Source organism: Myotis nattereri (genome assembly GCF_964212035.1).
Source record: "Myotis nattereri genome assembly, chromosome: 11".
NCBI classification, from domain to species: Eukaryota; Metazoa; Chordata; class Mammalia; order Chiroptera; family Vespertilionidae; genus Myotis; species Myotis nattereri.
The window spans coordinates 26,434,535-26,456,207 of record NC_138086.1 but is presented as its reverse complement, the minus strand read 5'-3'; the positions used below and the strand labels follow the sequence as shown (position 1 = coordinate 26,456,207).

The window sequence follows — 21,673 nt, the reverse complement described above, 5'->3', positions numbered from 1 at the left end:
GTGGGTTTAGCTTTAGAGAGGTGGGATATATCTTCCTTATTAGGTGTAGGAACAATCAGAAAATTTAGGAGAGAGAATAGAATTTAGAGAAAATAGGAATAGTAAAGAGGCTCATATCAGTAATTATTGAATGCATATTGTGTGAGAATGGGGGCAAAAGAGTGAAGTTGGGAGCCTTTAAAGAAAGGAGATTAACTTAATCTGTGAGAATAAGCCTAGAAGGGCATTGGAAAGAAATGAGAGAATTGCTGAGTAAAGATAAGGACCAAAATTTAAAAATTTGAGTCTAAATGTGTATGATTTTGTATTTGTTCTGCTTCAGCACAAAGCATCAGGAGAGGACAAAGCAAATATTAAGAGTTTGGCGTGAAGGTGAGGACAATTTTGAAATACCTAATCTTGTTAAGAAGATTTCACTGAGGCAAGAAAGATCCAGTGGTGTCAATATGTTGAAGAGAGTTCAGTGATTTTAGGTTTCATAGCGACAAAGAGCAGGTATAGTCCTGTTAAGAGAATGTCAGATTAGGAGATTGTGGTTAGTGCGATATCCACTCTGCTGAATGATGAATGAGAACAAAGAAAGGATGGCAGATGTATCAACTTTAGGGGTAGAGGTTGGAAAGAAGTCTAGCTTTCATAACCCCCATGATCTCTACCTGCTTTCTCTCCAGCCCTTTCTTAAGAGTAGGAAGTTAGACTATATCAAAGAATTGTTGAAAGTATGGTATTGCCTGGGGAATCCTGGGTCAGGTTTCCTGTAAGTTGGTCATGCAAAGCAAAACTTTGCACAAGGGAATAAATATTCCTTTCTCAAAGTATGGTAGGAGGTTGTGGAAGCAGAGTGAAGGGGAAGGCCAGGGAAGAGCCAGAGATGAGATTGGACAGGTGGAGGTAAGCCCAGTGAGCGAGGGATTGGTAGACAGACATGTTACATATGACGTGAAGCAGCGGTCACCAACTTTTTGGGCCTCATGGGCCACCAGTGGTCCGTGGACCACCAGTTGGTGACTGCTGATCTGAAGGATGGAGACCGAGGGAGTAGGTATGGCATATGAGTTTGCTAAGTATATATTACAGGTATGAACTAGTTTCTGACAGGCTCACATTCAAACTGGAAAGAAACAGCTTTCTATCTACATAGGGAAAGTGTCTCTTCTTAGTTGGACTAGGTCAGTGATGGCGAACCTTTTGAGCTCGGCGTGTCAGCATTTTGAAAAACCCTAACTTAACTCTGGTGCCGTGTCACATAGAAATTTTTTTGATATTTGCAACCATAGTAAAACAAAGGCGTATATTTTTGATATTTATTTTATATATTTAAATGTCATTTAACAAAGAAAAAGCAACCAAAAAAATGAGTTCGCGTGTCACCTCTGACACTCGTGTTATAGGTTCGCCATCATTGGACTAGGTAATTCTGCTTCATTTATATAACAAATTGGCATTAAAAGCAGTAGATTGGTGAAGAGTAGAGAAGAGAGAAATTAAGAAATTTCTTATAACTGACTATGAAAACACTGTAACAGTTTTCCCCAAAAGAGAATGTGCCCTGTGAATAGGTGCATACCTTCAAGTTGTTAAACTAATCTACTCTTGGTCCTTATATGTATTCTTAGATGTGACCTTTAGGAAAAACTGCTGCAGAAGTAGTAGAATAGGGATGGAGATAAAAGAGATACAGAACACATTTTTCCTCCTTACTTGATTAATAGCAAATATGCCTAATTTGGAAGCACCCTTAATTTTCTGACACTAAAATATTTTAAACTCCCTGAACTTATTTCATATATGTCAGCTGAGATGTCAAGTATGACACTTAAAAATGATAATGCTTCAAAGTATAAGTTGTTGTTCAAGAATACTGTGTTTGTGAAACCATGCTGATAGAGCAAGAAGCCACTGCTCCTTGGACCTCCTAACTGCCCTATGATTTGCTGCCAATAGTATTATATTGCTGGGCATGCTAGCCTACAGCTTCTTTAATCAGAAGCTTTTCCTAAAGAATTACTCTTGAGAATTCAGGATTCGTTAAGGAGAATGAAACTGTTCCACAGAGTTTTAGAGTGTCTTCCCTTGAGTTATACAGAAATCTGGTTTGTAATTATTAGGTTCCTAGAAGTGAGGGCAAGCCTCAGCAATCTAAGCTGCTTGACAATATGACTGAAGTACCTAGAAGTTCCATGAAACCACTGGAAATTACTGAACCAACCCATTTTCCTTAGACCAAACTTCCTATGGTAGCTATTGATTTGACTTTCTTCTTGGCCCAATTCACATGTTACAGTTATTCTAAAGGTTCCTGGAAGCTCCAAACTAGCCCTGGAATATACTGAACCTAGAGTAATTTTGTTCCAGCTTCTTTTTGGTACTGAGACCCACTGTTATGCTCTGCTACAAAGGATACCCCCAAAGTACCCTTCTCACTATAATTTCTAAAGCCTTTACAGCACCCAGTACTTTAAAAAAATGAAGTGAAAATCACATACTATACAATTAATTACTTTAAAGTATACAATTCAGTGGCCCAGCACTGTTCTTTAGCTCTCAGTGTTAAAATAGAATAAATAACCCACTCCAAATCCTGAGAATTTTGGCCTATTCCTTGTTGTGGCTTTGTGGTGGTAGCTGCATCTAAACTCGGTGTCTCATCTGGTAGGCTGAAAGGCAGATAGTACACCTTAATGTATCTCACACTTCACTGGAGTACTTAAACTGAATCAAGCAACTTTTATACCCCACTCTCCTAAAAAGGAGGTGTGTGGGGCAGGGAGGCCAAAGAGCTGTAGACAAGAGACCTCAAGATACTTCCTTGGGTAAAATGTTTGAAACAACCATTTGAATAATTTTGAAATGACAATAATGGTATTTCTGTCTTCATGACATTTGATTAGTGTTATGTAAAAGAAAAGGTTTGCTTAGCAAAGTTAAAGTGTAAGCCTAGTGTTGTATGAGTATGTGTGTGTTGGGTTATATATAGTAATTTTCAATTAAATCCTCCAGTTGGTGGATGGAGCAGAGGAAAAAGTGTCAGGCCATCTCTGTGGCTTTTCATGTTTTTATTCCTGCTGTATTCTGATTAAATTATATGTTCCAGATAATGCTATATTTATATTCTGTCTTTCTCTAAGTAATTTTTGAAAGAAATAAAGACCCTATTTAAATGCAATAAGGTTATAATACTGGTGTCACCTGATCCCTGGTCATGTTTTTTCTGAACAAATATTTTCATAGCTTTTTCTCATCAAATTTCACTCTCACTACTAAGAATAGGCATGTCACACTCTTTGGGAAACCCAAAGGAAAGGTTAATAAGAAAAAAAGATTTGTGTTAGAATCATGAAATTTCATAGTATACAATTCAGTGGCCCAGCACTGTTCTTTAGCTCTCAGTGTTAAAATAGAATAAATAACCCACTCCAAATCCTGAGAATTTTGGCCTGTTCCTTGTTGTGCAACATAATTTTCAGTAATCCTCCTTTGAAAAACCAAGTAATTATAATAAACAAGGCTCAGAAGGATTGTGACTTGCCCATAATCACATTATAATAACAATGTAAAGTTCTTTTAGCCTTAACCATCTGAATTTGCTTTCATATGTGTAACTCAAGGAGAAAAAATACTTCCAACAGAACATATCCTTTCTCTAAACTTTGTTGTGTCTTACAGTTGGATTATTATAGTAGTTCTTGCAGGTCAAGGGCTTTCAACTGTGAATAACAGTGCAAATAGTGAATTGTAGGCTTTCAAAGTGTCCCATCTGTTGGCAACTATTATCACAGATCCTGTAAGTTGTCAAAACAGCCTTGTGTGAAATGAGGCCCAGTGATTTTGGAGTGACTTTAGTGGGTGGCAAATGTAAACTTGCAGTACTCTTAATGTAGACTTAAAATAATTAGCAATGTCAGAGCTAAAAGAGAAAAATGGATGGAATTAAATTTACCCAGTATTTTTCTACAGTGCCAAAGAGTGTTTAAAGACTAAAATGCATGACCTAATAAAAAAGCTTGTATTAATGGCACCAAGACGTACTGTACCCACACTAAAGGTGTGATCTCAGATTCATATTTGAAGAGCTTCTATATGCTACACCATGTAGAATGATAGCATAACTGCTGATTTTTTTTAAATCAAGAAAGTCATTTTCAGCATAATGAAACAAAAGGAAAGCTCCACAGGATTTTAATGATAATATCATCACCATGTCCAAGAAGAAATGCAAGAAAGCCGACTGCCATCAACTCGTATAGCCTAGTGCTGTTACCTAATATGGCGAGATCTTATCCCAAGGACTGGACTAGTATTTACGCTCTGCCAACAGTCTTGCATACTGAAGTCATGTGTCGACGAGCAGAACTTAGTGACCTGGAACATTATTGGGATGTTTTTAAACATTGTCATTTTACATGTTGACATTTGCAAGAAGACTGACACCCTGAAGCTGTTTCTTTTCTTTATTACATCTACAAATTGAGTATCCAGCTAAAGGTAAAGGAGGTCCTGGGTTATGACTTCAACTAAGTAGGAAAGTTTCTTATTGGCTTTAAGCTAAGTGTTGGGCTACATATTTTATTCCACTTATGTTTTTATTATATGATAATGGATTACTGTTATATGCCCTATCCCCTCACTCCCATTTAGGGTAAGATTTGATACCAGTTATGTTTCTTTTTACTCCTAAACTGTTGGCATTCACTATTGACTAATGGTAGTCTTCCCTAAACATATCTTGCTTGAATTTTAGTGTAGTCAATGTTGCTAGATGTAAACTCCCAAGACCTCACCTGTATTTTAAATGGTAAGTGACTAGAATGAAGCCTGTTATCAAAATAAGCAAAGATCTTATACAATCTCTAAATAAATACACACAGCTATGCATCCTTTGTTTTATAACATGCTTTCAGGTTTTGATTCTTGACCATCCTGAGTCTATTCTGTGTGCTCACCTCTCTGTCCAGTTATATTTTTCCCCTTTGAACAAAGAAGAAATGGTTTCTTTCTCCATGTAACTTACCACAATTAGGAAGAGTGGTCTTGACTAGATCTTTTTCATAGATTTTTTTTAATCCTCACCCAAGGATATGTTTATTGAATTTTTAGAGAGAGAGGAAGGGAGAGAGAGAGAGAAACATTGATTAGTTGCCTCATGTATGCTCTCCAACCAGAGATCAAACCCCACAACCCTTTGTGTCCTGACTAGGAATCAGACCCACAACCCTTTTGGTGTATGGGCTATCACTCCAACTTAGCCACCCAGCTGGGCTCAACTAGACCTTAAGGTACACCACCTGTATGATTCCCTGACAGGCCCAAATTTCCCTTTTCAAAGGAGAAAACTCTGTCCCTATCAGGTGGCTTAGTCTCTATGATCAGTTATCTTCCCAGTAACCAGTCTACTACCTTTTAACTATTTCCAGACTGGCTTTTATTTTATATGATCTTATTATTTTCTCTCCCTTTTAAAAAAAAAATCAAAACAACAACAGAAAGCATAGGCTGGGTTTTAGAGTAGATTGAGTAAGAACCACGTACTGTTAAATGTCAAATTGATAGATTTTTGATACTGTAAACTATCATTCACTTTCCTCACCTAAGTTATTCTAGCTCTTTGAAAAATCACTTAATGCTTCTAGCAATATGACTAAAATTCCATGTTTTACAAATATGTGTAATTTTTCTAATGTAATTTTTTTTCACAAAAATGTTCTAGTTCAGTACTAAGCTCTGGCATATAGTGCACTAAGAATTGTAGTTCCTAATTTTTTAAAAAAATATATTTTATTGATTTTTTACAGAGAGGAAGGGAGAGGGATAGAGAGTTAGAAACATCGATGAGAGAGAAGCATCGATCAGCTGCCTCCTGCACACCCCCTACTAGGGATGTGCCTGCAGTCAAGGTACATGCCCTTGACCGGAATCGAACCTGGGACCCTTCAGTCTGCAGGCCGATGCTCTCTCCAGTGAGCCAAACCCGCCAGGGCTGTAGTTCCTAATTTATATTTGAGAATGTATTAATCTGACCTTCCGTCTTTTCCTCCTGCACAGTAAGATTCAACACTGATAATTGATTCTGTTAAAAATCTTTTTCAAATTCAACTGTAATAAATTACAGCTAAGAATGAACACTTAAATAAATGTAAATGATTTTTAAACTGAGGCTCCTGGTAGACTGGTGGTGAACATATAAGTCTTTGAGTTCATCAGAGTCTTGAAAGGACGAATTCTTATTAATACAAATTCTTTTAAAACCAATACATCATTTGAAAATTGGAAGCAAAAAGTTTTATTTTGCCTAGTATGTGAATAAATTGTAAGGAGGAGAAAAAATAAAATAGTCTTTTTTAAAAAAATTATACATAAATAAAATAGTTAAATGTCAAATCATAAATGCTTGTTTTGAAAGTTAAATCTACACAAAACAGTCTCAAAACTAACGACTATCTCTTGGTTTGGGTAAATAATACAGTGAAAAAGAACTCTTAAAGATACATGGTTGGTCTGCTAAGTTGGAAATGTCCCTCACCATGACTATACCCATATCTGTTTCATTTGGTTTAGTATAAAATAATGAGGAAGTTACTTCATTTCCTGAAATAATTTTTTTCTGAAATTAAGAAATAAAGCAAATTAATTGTTTTAATGCCCAAAAGATACTTTATAAAAACGAAGCTCATAGCTGGATTATGAAGAATTTGTCAATTAAAATCATGTTTTAGAGCATGGATAATTTTAGTTTTCTTTCGGGTGGATTTTGTGATTTTGATAGGAGCTATCTTTCAGAAAAAGATAAGACTGACTGATCTTCACTGTTGAAATAAAAGTGAGCTGTGTGGTCAAATGGAATAAAAAACTGGGTTTGGTGTTTCTAATAACTGAGAAAATTTGGGAAATTGTGAACATCAGAAATCTTGGGAATTTCACTAGACACATAACCACAGAGGATTTGCTGTATAGGAAGAAAAATTCTTTAGTCTGAATGCAAACCTAAAGAGGAACTCACCCCCATAAAAATATTTTATTGACGCTAAATAATCAAAAGCTATCACTGACTTGTTCAAAATGGCCAACTTTCAGTGATCCACTAAAGAAATATGAAAACAAAGAACAGCATGATACTGCTGTATAGTATAATGGCATCAGGCTCCAGAGAATATGATGGAGTAGACATTCAATAAATGTCCATGGAATGAACACTAATGGTTGAGAGAGTGATGTTAGTGTATGATTGCTTCTGGAGGCCTCGATCTGCTTTGTATTACATCTGGACTTTTGGAAACATAATCAGATTCATTTGGACATGAGTTATAACTTGTACTGTGGCATTCAGTGTGAGGATTCCCCTCACTACTCCATGATCATTTTATTCTGTCTTCATTAACTTTGAACTCTGGAAACCTCAAGAAAACTCTTGATCTTTCCTTATTTCCCCAAAACCAGCCCAACACTCACCTTGCACAAACTTAAAAAAAAAAAAAATTTACTAACAGTTTTCTTAACCTCAGTTTCTCATTTATGATATTCACAAACTCTCGGTATATTCACAAACTCTCTCTCTGTATATGTGTGTGTGTATGTTTATATGGAAAAAGTAATACAAGAATAAACGCTTTCACATACAACTGCAAAACTACTTTTCCCATACTCCGTGTATCTATCTGTATACACATGTGTACAGATAGATAAATATATATACATCTTCCCCTTAGATATATACCCACAATTCAGAAAGTCTCTATAAAATACCTTTTCTTTCAGAACTCTTTATGGGTAGTAATGAGCTGTTTTGGGAGCTTAATACTTTCCTAAGTAGGGCTAGTCTTTTTTTTTTCCTTAATTACAATTTACATTCTATTTTATTTTGTATCACTTTCAGGTGTATAGCATAATGATTAGATAATCATACATTACAAAGTATTTCTCCCGATATTCCAGTACCCATCTGGCACCATACAAAGTTATTACAATATTATTATTATTAATATATATGTTTATTGATTTCAGAGAGGAAGGGAGGGGGAGAGAGAAACATCAATGATTAGAGAGAATCACTGATCGGCTGCCTCCTGCACGCCCCCTACTGGGGATTGAGCCCACAGCCTGGGCATGCACCCTTGATCAGAATCGAACCTAGGCCCCTTCAGTCTGAAGACCAACCCTCTGTCCATTGAGCCAAACCGGCTAAGGCACAATATTATTGATTATATTCCCTATGTTGTACTTTACATCCCCGGGCTATCACTCCAGCTGGGCTCAACTGGAGTACCAATTTTGTAAGTACCAATCTATACTTCTTAATAACAGGCAGTTCTTTCGGGTAACTTGTAATTGTTAAATAATTTTTTTTCTCTTGATTAAAACAATCTTTTTTTCCATTTATACTTCTGGTTAAATATGTGAAAGCAGTTCCAACTTGTAACTTCTAGATGTAGATGAAACATTCTTAGTTCTTTCAACCATTAGACACTTAACATGTTTCTAGTTCTCTCTGAAGTTCATTTCTCTACACAGGTTTTCACTTGATAATGAATACTTTTTATAAAATATGAAACTCACATTTCAGTAATCCAAATGAGATCAGATAATAAGTAGATCTACTTTTTAAGTAAAATCATTATTACTAACATATATTCCTTTCAATTTACAGAGTTCTTCTATAAAAATATTTTGTGGGGTAGGTATTATCCCCATTTTGTAAGTGAGAAATGGAGGCCCCTGGTGTTTATCATTTGTGATTTGCCCAATGTCTAACAATTGCTAATTTAGACATTGTACATCTATTTATATGGTCTTAACATTACCTTTTTAAAAGTTCCATTAACCAGTTGTATTAAATATTATAAGCCTATTAAGGTCTTACAGGCTAGACCTTTTTTCGTACACATGACTAGTTGGATTCTTCCATCCTGTGCTTTCCTAATGCATTTTTAAAAATCTGAATGTATATCTTAATTTTTATGTGTTTGGGTTTGGTGTTGTTAAGGGTGTATCCTGTTTGTATATCCTCATCTTACAAATTTGTCTTGTGAAAGAACTATGTGATTATAAATGATACTAATGATAATTAAAAGCATGGAGTCAAAAGATATGCCAAGCAGTAGTTCAGAAACTTTTAGGCTGATATTGTGTGCAAATCCATTTAAACACTGTTATCCATGCTATACTTTACCATCTTATCCCAAAGGTTACCATCACAAAACTTACCAAAAACTGTTGAATTCAAGATATATTTGTGACATCCTAGGAAATCTACCCAAAGAATAAATTACTTTGATAAGATTGGTTCTTCATGGAATTGCATTTGGGCTCTCATTGATCACTCTGTTCTTTGCTTTATGGAATTTACGTGTCAGTGGGATGGGAATGGAGCTTGCTGCAAAGCCTTTGGGTTTGGGCTTGCAACAGAAGAGGAGAGGAAATGGACCCTGGGATATAGAAGGAGGACATTTCCAATGGGAAACTATTGTCAATAGAACCTGTCTCCGTGACTACTTATTCCACTTCAAAATTAAAGTTTAACTTCCTGTGTATTTCCGTTAGAAGGGAACTGAGATTCTAGCCAGAATGCTACATATTTCCCATGGAAAATGCCTCCAAATACAAGCCATAGAACAGTGCTTGCTTAAACCTATTATTTCATTATTAATTTCTAAAGAAATCATCCAGCTCCTAATCTGCTTCAGAATTCCCCAAGAACTAATTACAAGCATGCAGCTTCTGGAGTCTGCCATTCCCTCCTTTTCTGGCACTTCTCAACAATGGTTTTGTGGTCACATCTGAGGATTAATTAATACCTTGGGGTAGAATTCACTTTGCACCTAGAGAGTTTAAACTCATTTCAATTGAGGTTTTGTTTGTTTTTTTAGTATTTTGCATCTCTACTGACAGTTCTCTTCTGTACATTGCTTAATCAGTCCTTTCTGGTTTGAGGATTGTGTGCTCTTTTATAAAGAAGATGGAGGGAAGCAAAATGAAGATGGAACCAAATAGCTGGGTCTTCTCTCGGGGCTTAACATTGTGATATCAGGCTGAGTGTCAGCTTTCTCTAATTTTCTGCTACTCAAATTTAGCTTTTTCTTGCCTTCAGCATTTTCCACAAGCTTCAGTCATTATGGATTCTGATTTTAATCCTCAAGGATTATGATACTCTTATACAGGTAGGTTATATACCTCCATCCATCTTTTCTAAGCTTTTTAAATCTAATCCCATGAGATTCTCCCTGTTCAAAAACTGCTTGCTTTATGTTTCTCCCCAGCTAGTTTTTTTTACTAGAATTAATTATTGCATAGTCAGACTGTCATATTTTAGCACTTTCTGTGCTCTGAAGCACTGCTCTCTATAACTGTGGGACCACCCTGGCCCATTTCTTTTTTTTCTTTTCTTTTTTTTTTTTTTTTACCATTTTTGGAAAGCTGTTGTCTTAAAAAAAAAAACTAGAAGCAAATGTTTAGGGCTATTTATTTAGGAAACATAAATACCTTTTTAGGTTCTGCTCAGGAACTGTTCACTATATACAAAGAGAATTAAATCAAAGAGAATTAAACCAAGGTCCCTTTCCTGGAGGAGCTCACAGTCTACTCTGGCCGAAAAAACTAGGTTGCCCTGGCTGGGTGGCTCGGTTGACTGGAGCATCGACCCATGCACCAAAAGGTTGTGGTTTTGATCCCGGTCTGGGCACTGTGGGAAGCAACCGAGTGATGTTTCTTTCTCCCTCCCTCTCTCCCCCAACCCCCCTCCCCTCTTCCCTAACTTGTTAACAGGTGATTGCAATTCACTGTGGCAATTTCAAAAGTAGCCAGCATGCCTGCCATCCAAGAACTCAAGTCGAGTTATTCAGTCTTTGCTTCTGTAAATCCTAAAATTATCTCATATACTTTTAGGGCTTCTGTTTACAATAGGCAACCAGTTCTTCACTGGTCACAAGCCCAGAATAAAAGTTTCCCTCCTTGTTTTCACTTTGGGAAAATGAGGTGATTAGGAAGTCAATTTTACCAGGTTTTATTCTAGCACATTTAGATCTCAGAGATGTCGGGTGGTTGGCACCCTTTGTGTGTCTGCAGTTTTGTAATTTGATTTGGTGAAGTCATATCCTGGTGACCTGTGTATCCGCTCCTGGACAGTGAGCTCCCGGTCTTCCTGGATGTGCTCACCAGGCTGTGCTTATAGGCAGTGCTCAGTTTTGTGCTCACTCAAATGCACTCCATGCTTCCACCTTCAGATTGTATACGTTCCCATCCTTGAGCTCTGTTGCTTGTATATTCTGTCCGGTTCAGGTTCCATCTTATCCACATTATAATGCTTCTAAGAATGTATTTATCTTTTCATTAAATTTTAAGTTTACTCTCGGCCAGCGTGGTTCAGTGGTTGAGTGTCGACCTATGAACCAGGAGGTCGTGGTTCAATTCCCAGTCAGGGCACATGCCCGGTTTGCAGGCTTACTCCCCAGTGTGGGGCATGCAGGAGGCAGCCCATCGATGATTCCCTCTCATCATTGATATTTCTATCTCTCTGTTCCTCTCACGTCCTCTCTGAAATCAATCAAAAATATTTTTTAAAATTTTTTTAAATTTCCCTTTTCCTCATTCTTTATATAGCTTTATATAGGGATAGTTTTCATAAGTCTCCCCTCTCCCTTTAAAAAAAAAAAAAAAAAGATTCTGCTTCCTTAGATCCTTCATAAGCAAACATCTAGATGTTTTCCTGGTTCCCAGTAGTTGATCTGATTCTCCCCCGCCCCCCAAACAGAACTCTGGATCCTTGTAGGAACATTCTAGAAAAGTACACAATGTGCAAAACACATCTACTTATATTTTGAAATGTTCCTGTTATATTTTGTGATTAGCATCTTCTGCTGCCCTCTGCTCTGTGTGGAATCACCTTTCCCTCATCCATTTCAGCTTCCCTTCCTCTGAGCTTCTGCAGTCACCATTTATCCTGCATGTAAGGTGGCAGAATTGTTCACCTTTTCTTTATGCCCCTTCATACCGGAATAGCATTTATCATCACGTAGTGTAGTTAGTTAAACATGTCTGTCCTCCCCTCTTCTGGGAGTCCTGCCAGCACAAGGACTGGTTGGTAATGTGCTTGGTGGTGAGAACTTCCAACTTGTAACTTCTAGATGTAGACGAATATTAATATATATGTTTATTGTAACTTCAGAGAGGAAGGGAGTGGGAGAGAGAAGGAAAGCTTTGGAGTCAGACTGGGTTTAGTTACTGACTTTGACACTTTTAAACTGTATAACTTAGGGCAAATTCTTTAAACTACCAGAGCCACTTGGTCTCCTCATTTGTAAAATGAAGCTGATACTTGGCTTATGGGATTGTGGGTACTAAAATAATCCAGTTCATTAAGTGCATGGTGAGTCAATGAACAGTGTCTAGAGTAGGAAAATGATAGACTGTAGTTTGTAGATTTACTTACTATCCTGTATACATAATATTAGAATATATTTTTTAGCCCAGCTGGTGTTGCTCAGTGGTTGAGCACCGACCTATGACCCAGGAGGTCACAATTTGATTCCTGGTCAGGGCACATGCCCGATTGCAGGCTCAATCCCCAGTGTGGGGTGTGCTAGAGGCAGCTGATAAATGATTCTGTCATCAGTGATGTTTCTGTGTCTCTTTCCCTCTCCCTTCCTGTCTGAAATCAATAAAAAATATGTATATATTTAAAGGGTACCTTTTTTTAAAAAAAAAACACACATTTAAATAATCTTGGTGTGTTAGATTTTTAATTGTATTGCTTGTGTTTTGACATCTCAAGCATATTGGAAAACATACTTATTAGTTATTTTCCTTCGGTTTACATGCAGAGAAGCTTTTTGGTTCCTAAAATTTAACTGATTGCTGCTTTCAAAAAGATTTGCATCTCTTTGGAGACACCCCCATTTGATTTGTAGCATTATAGAGATGTGAGTTAAACAGGCTTTTTGGGCAAAGTGATCTTCCAGCTCCTCAAGTTGGACATTTGCTTCAGCAGATTTAGCAGATGTCTTGAAGCATGTCAATTTCTGAGATGCTGAGTGACATGCTGAAGAATGTACAGAATGTCTCCGCGCAGAGCTTTCAGTTGCGAGGGAGAAGAGATGAGCTCCATGTCCGCATAAACCATACTATGGCTGTCACAGCACAGTTAGCTGCCAGATGAGTGTGGTTCAGGAACTGAGTGGACGAGAAAAGACTTAGACTTTTGGAAGGTTGAGTAAAAATTCGTTGAAGAGATTGGGAAAGCATTTTAGACAAGGAAAAAGGCAGAAAGTAGAGACAGTAAAGTACAGATCATATGTAGCTGATCCGTACCGTCTCTTTTTTCTTGTTTATATCTTTTCTGCTTCCTTCTAGTGAGAATAAATTTTACTGTTCTTTTTATTACTTTGTTCAGTTCTTCTGTTCTCAGAACTTACTTTTATTTGAGTTCTAAGAATTTTTCACTTAGTATAATAATCACTATTTTCAGATCTGTTAAACTCTTAAAGCAAATTTGCTCTGCACTAGTAGTCTACTTGCTTTATAATCCTAGGTTATATGCACTTGCAACATAATCCTAGAAATTTGAGTGGAGAAATGTTAAGTAAAATAACATTTTTTTCATAATCTGATTTTATAAGCCTGTTTTAAAAAATTCATTCACATAGTATTCACTTTCCCTGCAAATTTTAGTTAAATTGAACTAATTTTTTGTGTACAACATGTCTGTGTCATAAAGACTTTTAAGTTCTCCGATAGAGGTTTTGTGTGCTCTATAAAGTTTAGTTTGACATATAGGACAAGCGTAATTTGTTTATATTTGAGTTGCTAGAGATATGTTGTTGAAGTTTGAGAAAGTAGGTTATGCTTTGTTAAAATCATTTACTGGTGAAGATGTCTCTAACCCAAAATTGATAGGAAATAGAAATGATGAAGATGTCTCTAACCCAAAATTGATAGGAAATAGTATATAGCAGGAAGAGGTGAGGGGGTGTGTTAGAGAAGGGCACAGTGGCTGACACAGGCTGTGCCCTGGATCCTTCTGAAAATGCAACCACTATGCCTCCTAGTAAGTAGTTGAACTAGTCTAGTGTTGAATAAAAATACCAAAGGTAATTTCAACTTACGGGTTTTTCAGGCGTAGGGGTATATGTAGTAACTAAACAACTCCATGAATGAATGATGGCTACTGTTCTTCACCCACCAGCACATTCTCATGCGAGTGCCTAAGTGGCCTCTCTTTTTACTAAAGTTTTAATAGTATTCATTAAAAATGTACAGCCCTAGACATTTTCTCGGATGCTTTTTCAGATTGTAATTGTTGAACTTTTCTGGTATTTGCATTGTCTCACTGTCAAGATGTTAAGCTCCATGAGAAAAGGATTCATGATTTAAGTGCTTTGTCCTTGCGCACTTTTAGAAAATAGTTGCTTTATCTTGGCAGTCTTAACTTATTCATGTTATAATAAGTTTTGTTGTTGCTAAAAACTAGATTTGTCATCTTGGTGTGTGACAATTTGTTATAGACTTACCATAGTTTTTTCTTTAATAAAAGGTGTGCTAAGCCGAGTAAACTGAAAGTACACTGACACTTCTTACACACTTATATGTGAGAGAGTGGTATGTAGCATCTTGAAAGTACTTTAAGCTCTATGCAGAAAAATAACTACAAACAACTGGACCCGCTCTCGTGCCCTCACATGATTTAGAACCAAAACCAGTGTGTTATTGTACATATTTGAAAATGATAAATTAAAATTAGTTTTTGACATCACAAAACATTTAAACATATTAGCAGTCCTTTTAAAATATGCAGTCCTTCCCTAATGTATTATACTACTACTAATTACTTTAAAAATGAAATCAATCGTTTTAATATAAAGTATGCTTAGTAACTTGATTTTCATCAAGTTGCTTGGTCTTGTCTAGTCTTTCTTGTGGAAAGTTTCAAGTGCTTTCTCATATCTTATTTGTCTTTGCAATGCTCTGGTGACGAGAAGCCTTATTACATAGACTGACTACACAGTACTTCCGTGGTGTGCTGGGTGTCATCCCTTTCAGGGAGGAGACTGTTGTGCCTTGGCTTTTTGGAAAATTTATTATCTGTTCAGTATTGAGCACTAGAGAAAAAATTGTTAGACATTGATCAGATAATAAATGGGCTTCACGTTACTTTCCCTTCTCTTTATCTTTCTGAGAGAGTAAGGCAGATGTTATTTCTGCTTATGCAGTAGGGTCCTCAGACATTAACAGAATGACTTACATGCCCAAAGTGATATTAATAATTCGTGTGGAGCGGCCTTATACAATATCTCTGCAGTTTTCAGCCCAGAGTCTCTCCATTAGACCCACTGACTTGTACATATTGAATTGTACCTCAGTGTGAAGTCCTATACAAATAATGGGAGATGAAGTTGCATCAAGTTGAGTCTAGTGGTCAAAGTCCTGGTACTGTTTGAAAGAGAAATTGTATTCGAGTGGGATTACTTAGAGCCCCAGAAACAAAGGAATCTTTCTTTGTGTCAGCAGTTCTCAACCAGTAACGATTTTGCCCCCCAGGAGTCATTAGCAATCTGTGGAGACATTTGGTGTTGTCAAAGCACGGGTGTGGATGTGGGGGTGTGTGCCTGTGCCTGTGTGCTACTGGCATCTAGTGGGTAGAGACCAGGAATGCTGCTAAACATCCTACAATGCCTGGAACAGCCCCTACAACAAAGTTAATTATATAGTCCAAAATGTCAGTAGTGCCATGGTTGATAAATCCTGATGTTTGTGTTTTAAGGAATGGAATTAACTGAAGTCCTAGAAACTAAAATGAACTTGGGTCAGAGGCAGGGAGCAGGTAAAGGAGGTGATTTCAAGTGCACTGGACCGAGAGGAGCTATTTTGATGGTGTTAAGAGTTAGTTGATTTCCTTTCTCTCGCCCTTTCTTTATGCCAAGACTTGGCACAGCAATAGTGGAGAAAACAGTGAAGAAAATTCTTTTTCTTCTTCTAAAGTACTTGGAACAGCGGTCCTATTCCAAGAGCTGAACATGACCGTCACTTTCCCGTGACACTTGCAGCTTCTCTGTAAACCACGCACCCATGCTGTAGGCTCCCAAGCAGTTTAGGGCATGTGACTGTCATTTTTCGGCAAGATTGTACAAGTGATAGACTAGCTAATTTATTTTCCAAAGTCTTATAATCATAGTTCACGTGAGAGGATCTAAGTTTCTCACTGTTCCTATATCATGTGCCATATGTGAATTTTTTTGACTGACATACTCCTGCTTGATTTTATTAACAGCAGAGAAACAATGATCTTTTTTAAAAATAGACTTGAAATTTTAGAGCAGTTTTAAGTTCACAATAAAATTTAGGGGAAATTTACAGTTCCCAAATATCCCCTAACAAATGCCTTTTGACTTCATTGTAATACTAATATTCAAATAAAGTTTATATAAATGCAGTGTTATTCTGTTAATGCAAAATGAAAGGTTTCTTATCCTTGGTTCCAGTTCTCACTAAATGTAAAGCAAAAGTAAGGAGAAAATACATCTTGGGGCGTTATGGATATTTACTTTTTTCCCTACTTAGTGGAAGAGAAAGGCTCAAATCATCTTGCGTAGCTTCTTATTGACTCTGCCTACCTAGTCAAGACCACTCATCTTCTTCAAAAATTTCCCACAGAGTTATACATCATCTTTCTTTACCAGGGGGATTTATTTCCCTCCTAGGAGGTTTTCCTAATTTTCTAAAGTTCGGTTTCTGGATCATTGAAACTCTTAACTTACTCAGTGTGATGATATGACTGCTTTAGAGGTTGAATATACCATAGCCACCAAGCCTTCCTGTAATTGAGGGTATTCTAGGACCTTATCAGTGTGATCTTGTTAGTGTCTCATGCAGTGAGAGCTTAGGGCATATTGATGTCTGCGTTGTTGAGTAGAATTTCCCCCAACCTCCTGCGAAGTCCAGTTGGTTCTTTCAGCCAAAATATTGCTCTATCCTGTTTATCATGGCTAATGGACATATTATAACGCTGCTGTATTTCTTTTTGCTCCCTTTAAATTATGGGTTTCATAGGCCACTGGGTTTTACCCTTAAATAGTTGACCCATTAAAAAGTCAATTAATGGTCTATACAAGAGAGAGAGTTGGTGTTATTTAAAACACAACTCAGGTACAGTCTGGATTCAAGGCCTCTTGTAACCTTGGGCAAATTATTCTGAAGTTTATTCCTTTACCCATTAAATGAAAAGTATTCCTCCTGCTTTGCCTACTTCACAACAAGAGGACCAAATGAAATGACTGACTATGAGAGTGCCTTATAGTTATAAACACAATGAAAATGTGTAGTAGGATGTAGATAGAAGGGTGAGCTTTAGGAAATTGCATTGATTGTGAAATGGCTGTAGGTTGAAAGAATTTATTTTCCCTTCTATTGACATGTCTACATGGTGTAGATTGCCTTTTCTTCACCTTAGTAAATTCAGAGATGACTTTTGTTGGGTTTGGTTATAGGTTTTTGTCTTTTTAAAATAAGATTAAATTATTCACTTGCTAAAACATGATATTTGGCATAGATCAGTGATTGGTGCAAAACAAAATTCCGAATTCACCAAATAGCATAGACTGAGCCTGTTACATTATCATCGTCATCATCATCATCCATGGGAGTTGCTAATCAATTATATAGGACCAGAAATAATTTTGTAGGCTCTTATCAAAACCCCCAGATGGTAGTTTGACCTACACTCCTATTTTCAAACAGTTATTCTAAGCAATAGTTTACCCTTTCCCCCCAACCAGTTAGTTATACTGTGTGGATTCTGGATGGTGGTAGATCATTGGGTACAATTTATAAAAAGCCTTTTACATTGACAGTGTCTTAACATACTTGATTCTGTGAGAATTATAGAACTTCAGGACTGGTGTTTTAAATGATTGGTAGAACTCTTGGAGCGGGGTAGGCAGACTGTGCTGAAAATTACTCCATTGGAAAGGTAGCTTAGCCCCTGCCTCTTTGGTCTTTGTGACTAATGGAAAAACACTCTCAAATTCAAAAGCGTAATCATTACTGCCTTTCTCCTCTGAGACGCATTACCAGTTTTATTATAATCAGGAAGAACTTAATTACTTTTTCTTTTTCTATTGCCTTATGTTTATTTGTCATAAAATTATTTTTATTCCTTGTAACGGGCTCAGAAATAAGCTCATATATTGAACTTTGCAGGCTTCCTTTTTTTAATAGAATAGATCAGCTCAGCTGGCTAAAGCCTCGATAACAAACTTCAGAGCATAGCTGGAACTAAATTGTGCTATGGCGCACAAAGACTTTAAACTGGATTATTGATTTACAAGTGCAGAATGGGGACGCTGCTGTAAGGACAGAAAGCTCCCTCTCCTGATCCTTGGGCAAGTTTTTCCTAACGTGTTTTAGGGGCTGTGAGCTCACGAGCAAAATCCTAACCAAGTTTATCTTGCTAGGACAACCTATTTTATTTTATTTTATTTTATATTAAATTTATTTGGGTGGCATTGGTCAACATGATCATATAGGTTTTAGGCATGGGTTTCTATGTTGCAAGATCTATATATTGCACTGTGTGCCCACCACCCAAGTCAAATCTTCTCCTGCCACCATATATTAAGGACCCCCTTCTCATCCACCCCCTTTCCTCTAGCAACCACCACGCTACTGTTCATGAGTTTCAGTTTTATATCCCACATATGAGTGAAATCATACGGTTCTTAGCTTTTTCTCATGGACTTATTTCTTTTAGAATAATATTCTCAAAGTCCGTCCATGTTGTTGCAAATGGCAGTATTACATCCTTTCTTATGGCTGAGTAGTATTCCATTGCGCATATGTACTACATCTTCTTTATCCAGTCCCGTATTGCAGGGCACTTTGGTTATTTCTGTGTCTTGGCCACGATGAATAATGCTGCCATGAACACAGGGGTGCATATATCTTTGTGAATACATGTTTTCGAGTTTTTCGGGTATATACCCAGGAGAGGGGTTACTGGGTCATATTGAAACTCTATTCTTAATTTTTTGAGGAATCACCAGACTGCTTTCCATAGTGGTTAGGTCAACCCATTTGAAATGCTCCATAGAGAAAGAATAATTCTTCTCCCGCTTAACCACTAAAGAACCACATCTGTTTCTAACGTCAGCTTTTTATTTTTTTTTTTATCTTTCATTTTTTGTTGGTAAATCTCCCAGAAAACAGCAGTTCTGTAGAGAGTTTAAATATGAAGGAATGGCAGGACGGGCTCAGGGCACTTCTACCCAACATTAACATCAACTTTGGTGGACTGCCCAATTCCTCCTCCCCCTCCAGCGCCAACCACAGTGCACCACCGTCCACCACTGCCACCACCGACAGCCTGAGTTGGGACAGCCCGGGCAGCTGGACAGACCCAGCCATCATCACAGGTAACTTTCTCGCTCCTTCAGCTCCGCTGACTGCCATCGGTTTGGTTTTTCGCACAGACTAAACTAAAACAAGTCCCTTCACCAGCAGCTGCTCTCCACAAAGCCACACGCGTGGTGTCTCGTTCTCAGGGGTGCCGTCTCGCTCACCTAGTTGTGTAATACGGCGCTTGTGCCTAGGTGGCTTCCTTGGGTGTAAGTAGCTGCTAACGCCTGCAGCATGTGTGTGTGTTCTAGGCCTCCGAGTACAATAAGCATCTGACTTACCCTCTTAAAGGAACATACTCCACTTTTTAAAAATAAAGCTCTTTATTATAAGGCTATCTTCATTACGGATTCCGAATAGAGGAGAAGCACAATTGGGAAATAACGTCATGCAATTTGGGGGACTCGTTTCTGCAGCCCTGCCTCTAACAGTGGGGGACAGTGTGTAGTGGAAGAGGAGGCCCGGGTTTCCCTGACAATAAATCATGGTCGTTGTGGGTGGAGGATAAAAGGAATGTAAGCTTTAAAAGATTTACTTGGAAGGAGTTAAAAATTGTACTTTTTTTCCTTTTTTGGGGGGGTGGGGGGTGGGGTGGGGGGGGGGGGTAGGAATGGAACTAACCACCTTAAACATTTTTTGTTGTTTGACGAATTTCCTATTCTTCCTGCGCAGACTCACCATTTTCCCTCTTGTTTTCTTTTCTCTCCTTAGGTATTCCAGCCTCTTCAGGAAACAGTTTAGACTCTCTTCAAGACGACAATCCTCCACACTGGCTAAAATCCCTTCAGGCCCTCACAGAGATGGACGGCCCCAGCGCCGCTCCGTCACAAGCCCACCACAGCGCCCCCTTCAGCACACAGATCCCCCTGCACAGAGCCAGTTGGAACCCCTACCCTCCTTCAAATCCTTCCAGCTTCCACTCCCCACCCCCAGGCTTTCAGACAGCCTTCAGACCCCCTAGCAAAACCCCCACAGATTTACTACAGAGTTCAACACTGGACCGCCACTAGGGAAAGAGGAGACACCATTAGAAAATGCAGGATTTGTCCCACCCTGTTTTCTCCCTCGGCTCACCCACAGCTCCCTTCTCATCTCTTAAGTTCTGAAGAATCCAGTTCCCGATCAATTTTTTTTCTTCCTATCCCCAGATGCAATGCGATCACAGGGTCATGACCATCTTTTGTTTTAATTGTAAAAGTTTCTGTTGATCCAGCATTTGAATGACACTGTTGAATGTTTCCTAAAAATGCCTTTCTACGGAAGAAAAAAAAAATCAAAGGGCAGTCTCGATACTTAGAAAATTACTGTTTGTCTGTTTCGCATAATAATGACATAATCTGCTTAGCAGAAAATGACGATTAATCTATAGAAAAGGTCAAGTAAATGCACTGTCAACCGCAGAAGTTTGAAAACCTGGTTAATAGAAATGAGATTGCTAAACGCATGATGGAAAGCGTGGTCCTGGCAGCCATCTTGTATTCAGCTTATCACTATTGCAGGGAAATGCTTTTTAAAATTTTATTTTATTTTGAATTCTTTTGGCAAATTGATGGAATGGACTTGATTGTGTTGTTAAGCAAAGGAATTTATTGGAAGTTGATGGAAAGACAAATTGATCTGTAGTAGTAACTGGACAGTTGCTAAGAGTTTATAAGGAGGGGAGAAATGATTTTTTTTAAGGAGAAAAAAAATTTTGGGCTTTATATTTAAATTCAAATGTTTTAAAGAAAAAGAGTATTCACAGATTTAATACCTATGTATAACGTAAGAGCTGAAATATAAGTGATTTCTTCGGTCTTTCTCATCTGTCGGAATCTTTTTTTCTTTGACCTTGAATTCACCAGACTAGGGCACTGAGATAGCACTGCTCTGGGGCCATCTGATCACCACAGGAGCAAATCTCCAACCTCCCTGCCTGCAGCTTTTACTTAACCCTGTAGTTTTGGACATGTGTGCAGTATTGAAAAGACAGGAGAAAAGAAAACAGAAATCTGGTTATAACCTGACGCTAAAACTAAAACCAAGAAAATGTACCTCTTTCTTCAGAATTAAAACTAAAATCTTAAATAAAACAGAAAACTTGATGATGACCCTTGGGCTGTTCTTGTTTTTTTGTTTTGCTTTGTTTTTCCATTTTATCGCATGTGAGTTTCAAACATTTTATGATACCAGTCACCAGATGTTTCCATTGGTTGCACATCTTCAACAATAGGGAGGGTGGTATAGCAGAAGAAATTAGGGGGGGGGGGGGAATCGGTTTATTGTCAGTCTCTGCCATTTTTGAAGTTCAGCTCACCTT

At 37.7% G+C, this 21,673-nt stretch overlaps 1 protein-coding gene across 3 annotated transcripts in view; it reads left to right on the top strand.

Annotated features, from left to right (window-relative positions):
- The window catches only part of CNOT4 (CCR4-NOT transcription complex subunit 4), a 148,198-nt gene extending 126,734 nt beyond the window's left edge, over positions 1-21,464 (top strand). For 2 of the 3 annotated variants that reach the window (XM_081102453.1, XM_081102452.1), the window contains exon 11: positions 20,086-21,464. In XM_081102453.1, the coding sequence (XP_080958579.1) occupies positions 20,086-20,384 (299 nt within the window). In that variant the 3' untranslated portion in view covers positions 20,385-21,464. Of the gene's footprint in view, positions 1-19,178; positions 19,392-20,085 lie in introns of all 3 variants that reach the window. The other variant, XM_081102456.1, reaches the window with a different exon arrangement.
- The last annotated feature ends 209 nt before the right edge of the window (positions 21,465-21,673 follow it).